General features: G+C 39.0%; 1 protein-coding gene across 1 annotated transcript in view; it reads left to right on the forward strand.

Annotated features, from left to right (window-relative positions):
• The window catches only part of si:dkeyp-121d4.3 (uncharacterized), a 44,082-nt gene extending 37,883 nt beyond the window's left edge, over window positions 1-6,199 (forward strand). The window contains exons 16-19 of the mRNA XM_056250412.1: window positions 69-515; window positions 1,126-3,237; window positions 3,515-3,605; window positions 5,316-6,199. Of these exons, the coding sequence (XP_056106387.1) occupies window positions 69-515; window positions 1,126-3,237; window positions 3,515-3,605; window positions 5,316-5,935 (3,270 nt within the window). The 3' untranslated portion in view covers window positions 5,936-6,199. The remainder of the gene's footprint in view (window positions 1-68; window positions 516-1,125; window positions 3,238-3,514; window positions 3,606-5,315) is intronic.
• The last annotated feature ends 6,521 nt before the right edge of the window (window positions 6,200-12,720 follow it).

The following is a 12,720-nucleotide window of genomic DNA, read 5'->3' on the forward strand; positions in this document are numbered from 1 at the left end:
TTGGGCTCCTGGCTTTCGTTTTGTATCTTATTTTCTATTGCATTTCTCACTGTCTCTTATTCTTTAAGGCTTCTGCAAGCAAGGAAACTACTGCTCCATTTTTAAAGAGTGAGAGTCAAGAGATGCAAATGGGATACCGTCAACAGACTAGTGCTTTTGGCTCAAATACACCTGGCTGCTCTACATTTGAAAGTAATTCTGAGAGGACTATGACCAGTGCGTGGCCTGAGAAGAGAGCTTTACCTCAGGTTGAGGATGCAGACTTGGCGAGAAAAAAGAAGCAATTGGACGAACTCAGTGAGTCCATAGCACGCAAAAGAGCAATATTTGCCTTGGAACAGAAGGTCAAAGTTGGTCGGGAAGTGCCTGAAACGGAAGCAGAATATGAGTTTGAATCGTACACAGATGACAAATTTGTAATGTCTAAAGGGAACTTGTGGAGCTCTGAAGTGAAACCTGATGTTCAACCGAAAAAGTCGATTTTGAAGAAACGCTCAGAGATTCTCAGCACTCAGGTTTGTTCACTGTAAAGGATATAAAGATTAGCACTCCTTGTTGGAAAAACCAGCTTAAGCTGGTGAAGGTTTTATAAAACATGGTAGCTGAATATTTACTGGCTGTTTGCCAGGTTATGCGCCCCACCAGCTATGGTGGTCTATCGGGCCTGATTTTGGCCAAGATGGTACTCTGCGTTGTGACCATTTTACAGTCCCATCTGATTGATCATAAAATGACCATATCAAACCAACTACCATCTGAAGCTGGTTTTGGCTGGATGTCCCAGCAGTGCTATGAAAAATACTTATGAAGCGCTTTTCCACCATCTGGCTGAACAGTTCTGAGCATGATGAGTTCGGTACCAGCAGCATTTCCACACGTTTAGCCAACTGTACTCTTTACAGGAAAACAGTGTTGGTGGAAAAGCGTTAGTGATGCAAAACCACGACAGGTCACGTACACCACTATGGAAACTGGTGTGATTCATCAACAGTAACCCTTTGGCTCAATGGTGGAAAAGCGCTATTGGAAGCCAAAATGAGCACAATGTTTTAAGGAAAAGCTACCTGTCACTACAGTGTAATTGGTGAAACAATTATTATAATTTTTTTATTTGTATCTTTGCAGAGTGATGCAACCTCAGTTGATGAATATGCTCAACCATGTCAGGATGATTCTAGTTTTACAAAGATACTTTCTCAGACGACTGCAACTTCGCCATTCAACAGGCCCTCAAACCCACAGCCCGTTCATCCTGGTACTTTTGGCTTTTTCAAGCATATCATAAACGAGGCTTCAGCAGCCGCACAAGTCAGTGAATCGCCTTCTTTTAACAAGCTAGCAATCCCACAGCCACTCGCGCAAGCCTCCAGTTCAAGGTCTTTGCATGACCAGAAATCTTCCAACGTGTCCAAAGGTAACAATTCTCATGATGACCAACAGAGGGTAACATCTCGCCAGCCTCCTGACCATCCTCAGAGCAGTAACCCTTCAACAAGTCAGACTTCACCATCAGGTCAAAAGCGCAATCTTACAACTCAAATGGAACGCTTCCTTAGTGCTCTCAACAAGGCTGACACCAGTGTTGTTAACTCATTGTTTCAAGAGGCAAGAAAGGATCTGTCTTCAATGAATACACAGAAACCCCCTCAACCACATTTAGATAGAAACATACCCTTCATGGATGAGATATATGATCCTTTTAAGGAAGATGAAGACAACGATCAGCCTTCCGCTAAGGGTAAACATTCTGGCCAAGAACGAGGTAAAAACCCTATGAAGACTGAAAACCATTTGAATGACCCTAGAAAAGATGACCTTTTGCCTCATGAAAGAGCTGTTCAGGATGGTAGTGGCTTTTCTCAACTTGTTGGAATGAAGTATGGTGTAGACCCTACTGTAAAAGCTGAAAAGAATAGTCCATATGGGCAGCCGATGGTTTCAGAAAATTGGAGCATGCATAAAGATCCAAATCAGTTTTCTGAGCAATGGAATCAGTATGAAGAAGGCACTGATCCGTATGCAACACAGCACGAACATTACACTGATGATCACAGTCGGTATAGGGAGCGTAGTCAGTCTGTTGAATACCAGAAAGTCAATCCTAATGTCCTGCTTTCTTGCGTAGAGGACAGAGAGACGCCTGATAGTAGTTTTGAAAAAAGCTTAGCTCGTCAGCAGTCCGAAGAAAGCAATGAAGAGAAAGACAGGAAGTCCGAGAACTTTGAAAAAATTCAGAGTCTTCTGCAGACAATAGGACTTCATCTAGACACAGCAGAGGTTAGCAAATTAGCAGACAGGACACAAGAACGGTTGTATGGCAAAATGAGAAAACCTTACAGTCCTGCTTCTCACTCCTTTGATCAAAAAAGGGAGCGATCAGTGAGCCAATCTGAGCAAAGGGGTAGTAGTAGTAGGGCAGATTCCTCAGGCTCTGAAGGTGTCCGATCTGTTTCCCCAGCTCAGTCCTCAAACCGTAAGGTTTACATGAGCTATAAGGACACTGTAAAATACAAAGACAAGCACAAAGGGGAAGATGTAGACCTAACTAGCATTAAGAGAACCGTAGTGAATTTGAAACCAACAACAGACCAGCAAAATCCTTACGAAACTTCATCTGAGCAGTCCGCGGTTTCTCAAGTCCCGTTCCAACCAGTGACCGGTTTAACCACAGTTCAACCCGATAGTTCCCAGTATGCCCAAAATCCCAATGTTCCCACCTATTCTGCTTCCCAATATTCCCAATACCAAAGCAGTGACCAACAGTTTTGGGGTGTGGCTCCTGGTATGTACCCTTATGCCACTATACCTCCATCCCCTAATTTAGGTTATGCTAGTGGTCTCCAAGCAATGGCTCCACATATGATGGCGGCTTATAGTTCGTACACTCCACAAATGGCCAATCCATATTGTGTGCCGCCTACACAGTCCATGCCATATCCTTATGGTCCTCCACCTACTCACAACCCTCTCCACCTCTCCTCAATGGGCGCTTCCTACAATAACCAAGCGGCTAAGCAAATCCCAACAAAGCCTGTTAGGTGCCTCAAAACAATAGAAACAGTCCCAACAGTCCAAACAGTTCAAACCATTCAAACCGTTAAAGCGGTGCCTGCCAGCGCACTTGTTAGCATACAGCCTACAGAAGACAATCAAGCAAAAAGTGAACCGGAGGAAGCCAAGAATAAACAAGTTGCTACCATAACAGAAGACGACATCAAGGCTAAGCAGAAGAAACGGGTATGACATCTTTCTTCAAACTTCTCACATGTGGAATCCTTTGTTGGGTGATCCATAATATACATGTTATACTTAATTTTATACTCATGTCATACTTTGTAATTCTGTGATATGGCAAATATTGGAAGCTATTTAAGGACAATGTTACATTGAGTTAATTGTCTTCAGCTTGTAAATGGACCTGTAACATTCGGAATCTGTGATAAATCTACTGATTGTTTTAGCACAATGTTGTCAGTGAGAGCGTTCTGTTCTTATATAATTGTACTCTGGGCAGCTTGAACAGTTTAACCAGAGAATGAAGCTGAAGAAAGAGCAGCAAATGGAAGCCCAGCGAGCACGTGGACAAAATCGGAATTCGGCTACAGGTATTAGTATTTCCAGAGTCTTTAGGTTCAGGCATTTATTGACTACTTTATTTATTGAGCTTCAGATGTAATTACCTGCATAGTTAAAAAAAAAATTATTATTATTCTTTTGTCTTGCAAGAACCTTAGTCATCCAGACCAGTACTTTTATTCCCAAGAAAGATCTATTCAGGTAGTTTTTTAGGTCATAACGGGGACGATATGAGATCATAATGTAGCTTACTTAGTCCTAACCTAGTCTTTTGTCATGGATCATGGAATGTATCAAAACAGGGTTTGCATCTAGCAAATAGATGGCATCCAGATGAACTGTATCATCAAAGGTCAGGGGTTAGTAGAGTTGTTAGTGTCTCTGTCTGCTTATTCTTAATCATAACGTGGATGATGTCTCTACATTATCATTCACACTATATAATGCCTTGAAGTATTCTGGACAAAACATAGGTGCTGATTGGTGGTTCTTAAATTAGCGCGGGCTAAATGAACCAATGACGTTTTACTTAATATTGATATTTGTTGACATAACTTTTAATATTACAAATACTGCTAATATGAGTATGTTTGATGTCAGATATATTAGATGCTTTGTGATATAAGCATTTATTTATATGCCAAATTTGTACCAGACTTCAAAATTAACCCGGGCCCGGGCACCCCCTCTGCTTCCACGATCCATGGTGGGGATTAATGGCTTATTTATTTAATAGCCGACCTTGAAATTAGAATCTTGATTAAATTGTGAAAATAATGGTAATCGTTTTTTTTTTAACGGTGATTTTGTTTCAAAGTATTAGATTTTTCAGACAGCAAGCTGGAAACACTGTCTACACTGGATGTGCGCATTACAAGTAGATAGTTTGCAATACATTCAGTGGTGCTGTCTACACCGGAAGTCTCCGTTACAACATGTTGGGATGCACTTTCTGTTGACAAAAAGTTTCTCTGAAGTTTCTCTCTTGTTTTTTTCACTTTTTAGATCCGTTTCTTGCACTATTTTTCACGATATTTAAAATCATATTAAATGCTTTACAGCGCATTTACCATTGCCCTGATCATTTTTGCCTGTGAAATCCAGTGATTTCAATAGGAGTACACATGATCAGGTCAGGGTGAAATATATATATATCCTCAAATTTCACAAAGTGTTCAGTTGGTCACGCAAATTCGCCACATTGACCAACAGAAAGCTTCTTGGGGTTTGAAGTGACTTCTGCGTGATTTGGTTAATGTGACCACACCTTTACTTCAAAGTCGTGGTTTGATTTATTTCCATATGGAAATGCAATTGTATCAAAAGTAGCATAAATGCTATTCTTAAATAGCTCATGCCAAGTCAATTTTTACACCACTGGATTTTTGTTGAAAATAAATTAGGATGTACCCATGATTTAGGGCGTAGTTGGGACATTAGCTTCAATGCTTCTAGTACCGACTCAACGCCAGTCGCTTCCAGTGTAGACACGTGTTCTCGCAAATCAGCAGATCAGATGGTAGATGAGATTAATTGTACCTTAAATCTCTTTATTATTTGCCCAAATTAGATGGAGATTAGATAGGATTGGGAGCAGGTCTTCTGTTATAATAAATATCACTTGGTAGGTCTTGAAATGATGTTAGGTTATGGACCACCATTTTAAAAAACAAAACAAATGTTCACTTGGTCAAGCCTGTTGAGGTTAATGTACACCCTATATTGTAACATATTTACAGGTAAAATTTCCCCCAGTGAGATAAAGAATGTGTGGATATGTGGCCACTCTCTTGTGTTTTGGGCTGAGAAGAGGGCAACTTCGCCTGAGTTTGGAGTGCAGTTGGGCATGCACCCGAACTGTGTGCGCGTTTGCTGGAAGGGCGTGCAGGGCATGACGTGGCAACAGCTTGTACCTTTGCTGCTCCAGCTCAAAGACAACTGGCCCAAACCTGATGTGCTTATTATCCACTTGGGTGGAAATGACATTACCACCACTGCTCCAGAAGCCTTTATTTCGACTGTGAAGAAAGATATGTCCTCACTGAAGAGCATATTCCCCCAATGCCTGCTGGTGTGGTCCAGCATCCTTTACCGACAGTCCTGGAGGGGTACAGAAGATAGCAAAGAAATGGACATCATTCGTATGACCATTAATGACGGCATACAAAATATGATGCCGGGACTGAGTGGCACTTCGTTGAGCCATAGCAACATAAAGCCCTATTTGGGACACTACAGACCAGATGGGGTTCACCTCTCTGGGAAGGGCATTGATATCTTCAATCTCAACCTACAGGCTTTTCTGGAGAAATGGGAGCGTGAGACGAATAAAACAGAGACATCTGACCCATCAGTTTGAGACGATGAAATTCCTGAAACGGTCATTTGTTTTGTTCAGCTAATGCAGCTATCAACTTGTACAGTGCCATGTGTGGTTTTTTTTTGTGTTTTTTTTGTCACTTCAAAATTGATTGTTATACAGCTTATGTAGAATGAAAGCATTTCTTTTCTATACATGCATATTACAAAAATATTTTGAAAGAATGTTAGACTTGAGTTTTTACTGGTTCTGTTTTATACATTTAGTTTAACGACAAATAAAGACGAGACAATTTAATCACCTCACCTTACTGTTGTCTTTTGATTAGAAATAAACTTTGCTTTGTATCATACACATGGGTTTTAAAATATAAAGAAAGTTATCTATACCTTCCCTTGCGTTATTTTATTTTAGTAAATTTAGCTGGCAGGAAGGGTCCGCTCCATTTTACACACTTTACAATGATTAAATGCTTTCCACAAATCGAGATGATCAACAAAAAAAAGTATTCGAATGCAATCTGGGTCTGTCAGAAAAGTAACTTCTTAATTATTCCAATGATTTCTAATGCTTTAGATCAGTGGAATCCAAACGGTATTGTGTACCACCGGGGGTATAGTTTTTAATTTTGTGCTAAAAACTGTACCAGTGATTGGTTTCACTCATTGTTGATATTTCAAACTTGTTGAGCTTCTATTATTTGTGTTCCACCATAAAGATTGTAAACACCTTTTAAAGATAAATCATACGGTAACACTTTAAGATAAGGTTCATTAGTTAACTACATTAGTTAGCATGAACTAATAATGAACAGCACTTATACAGCATTTATTAATCTTTGTAAATGTTAATTTTACTAATATTTACTATATTAGTATTACTAATATTTACTAATACTTTATTAAAATCTTGTTAACATTAGTTAATGCGCTGTGAACTAACATGAACAAACAATGAACAGCTTTATTTTTTATTAACTAACATCAACGAAGATTAACAAATACAGTAACAAATGTATTGCTCATGGTTAGTTCATGTTAGTTAATACGTTAACTAATGGACCTTATTGTAAAGTGTTACCAATCATACTTTATTGGAGAAACTATCGAGAGTCTACCGAGTCATGGAAACAAAGCGACTTGAAAAGGAAAATGCTCCCACATTTATTAAAAATAACATCTTAAATTTGATTGGTTAAACTCATCTTGGAAGATAATTTCCCATTTTTAATCATTAAATACCTATCATAAGAGAGGTTTAGTCATAGCATTGTTCCATTTATTTCTATGACTGTTGTTATTTTTATTGATTTTTTTTTAACCTGCATAGAGCTACATTTCAACATTTAAGATTTCAGTAAGAGCATGTAACTATTAAGAACACGAAATAGGAATTGAGCAAACTAACAAAATGATCATAAGATTTCCCATCTCCCATAAAAACACTTTCACCAAGAGAAAATTTGACATTTTTTCTCCATCAAAATTTCCATCACAAACTACATGAGATGATCCACACACACACACACCACGACCTTTACTCCACTAGACTAGAGAGAAGTTCACACAGGGCAGTGCCTGCTTATTTTCTCTTGATGTTACTGTAGGTCAAATCTTAGTTTGTAGTTAGGGCCTGGTTTCACAGGGGTTAGATTAAGCCAGGATTAGGTCAGTTCGGTTAGGACATATACGTGTGCCTTAGAAAATAACATGGTGGTGTGCATCTGGAGACAAAACAATGGCACTAGCGTATTTTAAGATATATCAGTGCAAGTTGCTTTCAGTTTAAACAGCTCAAAAATGCATTTTAGTCTGGGACTAGCTTAAGCATTGTCTGTGAAACCAGGGGTAGATGTCCCTTTTAGCATTTTAATGTCATCACATTCATGTTAACCTTTCTTGGTATGTCCCTCTGTTGTCTCTGTCTGTTCCTCCATCCATATGCAAATGTAATCATCTTGGTGTCTGTGTCTCCGGGAATCAGAATCAGTTAAACTCTCACTGTGGATGTCTCCAGGTAAGTGGTTCTCGCTTGGTGAACATCATTTGATTTGGTAGATGTTTCACATAAGTGTAGTATGATAATAGTAATATTGGAAATATTTACTTTTAAAGCACCCATAAATTGGATAATGTTTTGAATTAAGGTTAAATGTCTATGGCTGTGCCTTTGTTGTAAATCAATAAGAAAATATGGCGTGGAAATTAACAAAATCTCTGGTAAATATATATATATATTTTTTTTTTCTGTACTCTGTATATTTATATATACACACACACACTTTTAATTGGAAAAGTCATGGAAATGTGTGGATATCTGGACATTTTCCTCTGAATCCTGCTTATTTAAATAATGTCATTACAAGAATAAACCAGGAACACCTGAAGTTGAAACTGAAGCAGAGAACAACAAGAGATTGTGAGATGACTACATTAGATCATTACATGAAGGCAAGTATTTGCTGATATACATGTGTATATATATACACCAAAAATCACTTACATGCCCTAAAACACATTCTGATTAAGGGAGCAGGAACAGCATGGGTGATGACCAGTGTTAAAACACACACCTCATAGACTTGTGTGATGTGATTTAAATGGAAGATATGTCTGTTTGGTTCCCATTCATTAAAGTTATACATTTCCATGGGTTTTATTATCCTACAAATGGAATTTCCTGATCAGATGAAGCAAGTAACGGTGAGAAGCTCCTCTCACTTCTTCTCCAGACCGGGATTCATCAGATATGCTTTGTGACCAAGAGCTGCTGTTTTATTTAGTGACTTGATTTACTTCGATGTACTGTATGGTAGCAAAATATGAATTTCTTCTCTTCTTTTGCGGGTTTCCTAATCTAGCTGTCTAATAAAACTAGCATTGTGCACTACAACGATCGTTGGCTCTTTGATGAATGCTTTGTTCTTCTTTCGTTAGTCGTTTTGGATAAAAGCTAAATGCATACATGTAAATGTTTCCCCTCCCTATTTAGAGAAAAATGTTTTGGTTTTGTTGGAAAATGTAAAGTTGAATAAAGTTAATAAAGAAGTGGATCTCTAAATAAGCTATGCACCTTGTTTCAGACTCATTCAAGGTGTTTTTAAATCTCACTTTTAACAACCACACAGACATGAGGACAAGAACATTTAAGTCATTATATGTCTTGTTTTCTATATTGTAAGTTGAGTAAGTATTTCAGGAAAGGCCACCAAACTCTCAAAAAGAGATTATGCTTCTGTCTCATTTCAAACTTTTCTAAACGTTTCCATTTTAATAGCATGTTGAAAGTCAAAATCCCAATCGGGGGAACCGCCGACTTCAAGTTTATGAGAACGAGTTGTCAAGCCAATAAAGTTACCGAGGCTACACTTACAGCCTGCGGTGTGGTTAGTGTGACACATTCTGGTAAAACACCAAAAAATGCTGTTAAAGGGTTTGGGTCCATTGGTAAAGAGAAGTTAAAACACCTGAACACGCCCCAAGAAGCCAGACCATTTTGGACACGGCCAAAAAAAGTGCAGTGAAGTTGCTGGTTCAGTTGCGCAACGAAGGCAAAATTTGGAAACATTTAGTTAAGTTTAGTTATGGACCAGTGACTTCTAGCACTAGCTTGAATTGAATGAGAGTGTGCCCAGCATTAATTGATGATGAATGTGTTCGGGGAAGGACTGAGTCCCAAACATTTTCCTAGAGTATAGTTTAGCTCCTCCTCACAAAGCATCCTCAACTGAGCCTTTGATGGGGTTTGATTTGTATTACTTATAGTATAGATTTTAGATATCGCCCCTTTCATGGATTCGTGATGTTCTAATATATCCTCAAGAATATTTTGAGGCGGCAGCAAGGGGAAATTAGGAAAATGCTTATGAATAAAGTTCCGTATCTGGGCCCTTATGTCTAAAACTTCTAAGAAATGCTCTTAAGAATAGTCTTAAGCTTAAGTCTCAAAAAATACTTGGTAAAAAGTAGGACTTCTCTTAGGATACTTTTATAAAGCAGCTAAAAGCAACTTTCGGTAAAGTATAATATTCTTCCCAAAAATGAAAATTATGTCATTAATGACTCGCCCTCATGTCGTCCCAAGCCCGTCAGACCTCCGTTCATCTTCAGAACACAGTTTAAGATATTTTAGATTTAGTCCGAGAGCTTTCTGTCCCTCCATTGTAAATGTGTGTACGGTATACTGTCCTTGTCCAGAAAGGAAATAAAGACGTCATCAAAGTAGTCCATGTGACATCAGTGGGTTAGTTAGAGTGTGTTGAAGCATCGAAAATACATTTTGGTCCAAAAATAACAAAAACTACGACTTTATTCAGCATTGTATTCTCTTCCGGTTCTGTTGTCAATCCACGTATGAGAAGTTATTGAATTTCTGACTAGGTCAGTAACAAAAAGAATACCTTGACGATCTTCTGAAGTTGGCACAAATTGATGAGCCATGCCCATGGCTCATCTATGCTTACAAAGACTAATTTAACTCTCAATCACGACACCCTCCACTATTACCAGTTCACCTATACTTACAGTGGACGGTTTCAAAACAGTTTAACTTGGATATTCTATAACAGGGATGGGCAACTTCAGTCCTGGAGGGCCATTGTCCTACAGAGTTTAGCTTCAACTAGTGATGTTACATATGACACTGAAGCTTCGATGTGCGTATCGCGAAAGCGAAGCAATTTCTATTGAAGCCCCGTATCGGGGTGTGTATTGGTTTCCCAGAGGTCACGTGATCGATGACAAACGAAGCCTCACTTTCTGTCCAATCACGTGCGCGTCTCACTTTGGGTGTCAGAAGGCTCGAAGGTCCTTGTTGGCTCAGTCTGGTTGATGGGTTTGTGAGGAGAGTGCTGTACTTTGAAAGTTAATCAATACATTACATTTAAATAACCAAAACTACTTATTATTTTGTTGTTGTTGTTGTGTCTTTTTGTTTTTGTAAGATCGTTGCACTTTTGGTGTTTTTTAGGTAATTTGGTGTTGGTATTTGGGTGTTTGGTGACGGGTTTGTATTTACAGCAATGGCAACAGCCAAAAAAAGGAAGACTTCCCCTAACTGGGAATATTTTGAGCTTATAGCTTCCAATGTATGAATGCATTTCTAAAAAAGAAATAAAGAAATATTTATTTATTTATTTGGTATTATTTTATTTTTTATCATTGTATTCTATAATTGTTGACCGTTGATGTGTCTTATATTCAGTCAATGTACATAGTCACTCCCAACAAAAAAAATGTATTCTCACACTTCTGTGGAAACCTTTGGCTTCTGTTGGACAGTGCTGTAGACCAGCGCAAACAAAGCTCAAATGCCACTTCTGATGCGATCGTAGAAGTGGATAAATACCTTACAGAGACAAACATACAAAGAGCTGAAGATCCACTTGAATACTGGAGAATGCAGAAACATTTCTACCCCCATCTATATACATTGGCATTACAGAATAATTAAAATCTTTATCACCTTTCTGTCATTCCTACAGTTACATAAGCACTATCACTGCCAAGTGTCAGATGAACAGATGATCCTATCATACAATGTCCTTATTCACTATATGTGTGTGTGTGTGTGTGTGTGTGTGTGTGTGTGGAGAGAGAGAGTAGGCCTACATTAAATCTTATTAAATCATATGCTCATTTTATATTTTATTGTCACACTTTAATGGGTAAAATAATTTATTTATTAATGGACAAATCAAACACAAACGTGTAAGGCTTTTTATTTCTACACATAACATTGAAATTATGGAGTGTGTTGTGGTTGCTTCATCTGACAGAGCTTTTAACACAGGCTTCTGGCTGCTTTATTTTAAATAAGCACCAGATGGCGCTGTTCTTGACACTCTCGAAGCTTTGAATCTTTTCCCGTAACAGTCAGGGGAAAGCCTCATTGATTCACGAGGCTTCATTTCCCCATCCCTAGCTTCAACCCTAATCAAACACACCTGAACAAGCTAATCAAGGTCTTTAGGATTACTAGGCCTTGTCCACACGGACACGGGTATTTTTATAACCGGAGTTTTTCCTACAGCGTTTTAAAAAAAAATCCCGTCCACACATGCTCGGTCTCCGTCTACATGAAAACGCAAAAACACGCTATCAACCGCGGTCAAGGGCATGCCACGCCAGCAGGCGGCGATATAAACCTTAACCGTAAAGCCACGTTGGCCAATCAGAAGCGCAAATCTGACGTCAAACACATAGACAGTATAAGAAGTGGACAGAGCCATCTCATTGGAACTCAGTTGAGACAGTTGAAGCCCATTTTTAGCGATTTCTGAGCACTTCCGTTCCTGACGCGCAGACTCAAACTGACTCAAACTAAGCTTGATGACGTGAGCAACCTGTCTGACAGACGTTACTCTTCTAGTAGCTGTGCGTGAAAATTGCCAACGTTAATCTTGCAGAGACGGGGAACTTGAGCAAAGAGTTATTTGGCGTGAGTGAGCAGGAGTAAGTATTCCGTTGCTTTTATGGACTCATTATCTATGGGCTTCTCCCTTGACGGGACGTCCCCCCGATTGCCTGCGAGCTTCTCCTCCTGTCTGTACGGTCATTTCTGTACAGCGCGACAGAGAGTCGAGTGGTTATGACGCAATCGTTAGCCTATTTTTACTAAAACTGTTTCTACGGGGCCATAATGTAACATAGAAGGTAATGGAGCCCTTTATACATTGTCGTGTTTCTTTAGAAATAAATAATGGACAAATGGAGTCTTTAAACGCCTCAGATGTAAAGTTATTCGCTGTCAAAGTGACGCCAAAATGAATGGGAGTCAATGGAAATGCTAACGCAAGTGAAGTTCTGCTACAACATGGCGGCACC

This window comes from Rhinichthys klamathensis, unplaced genomic scaffold (genome assembly GCF_029890125.1).
Source record: "Rhinichthys klamathensis goyatoka isolate OS25496 unplaced genomic scaffold, OSU_Roscu_1.1 h1tg000003l_1, whole genome shotgun sequence".
Classification (NCBI taxonomy): Eukaryota; Metazoa; Chordata; class Actinopteri; order Cypriniformes; family Leuciscidae; genus Rhinichthys; species Rhinichthys klamathensis.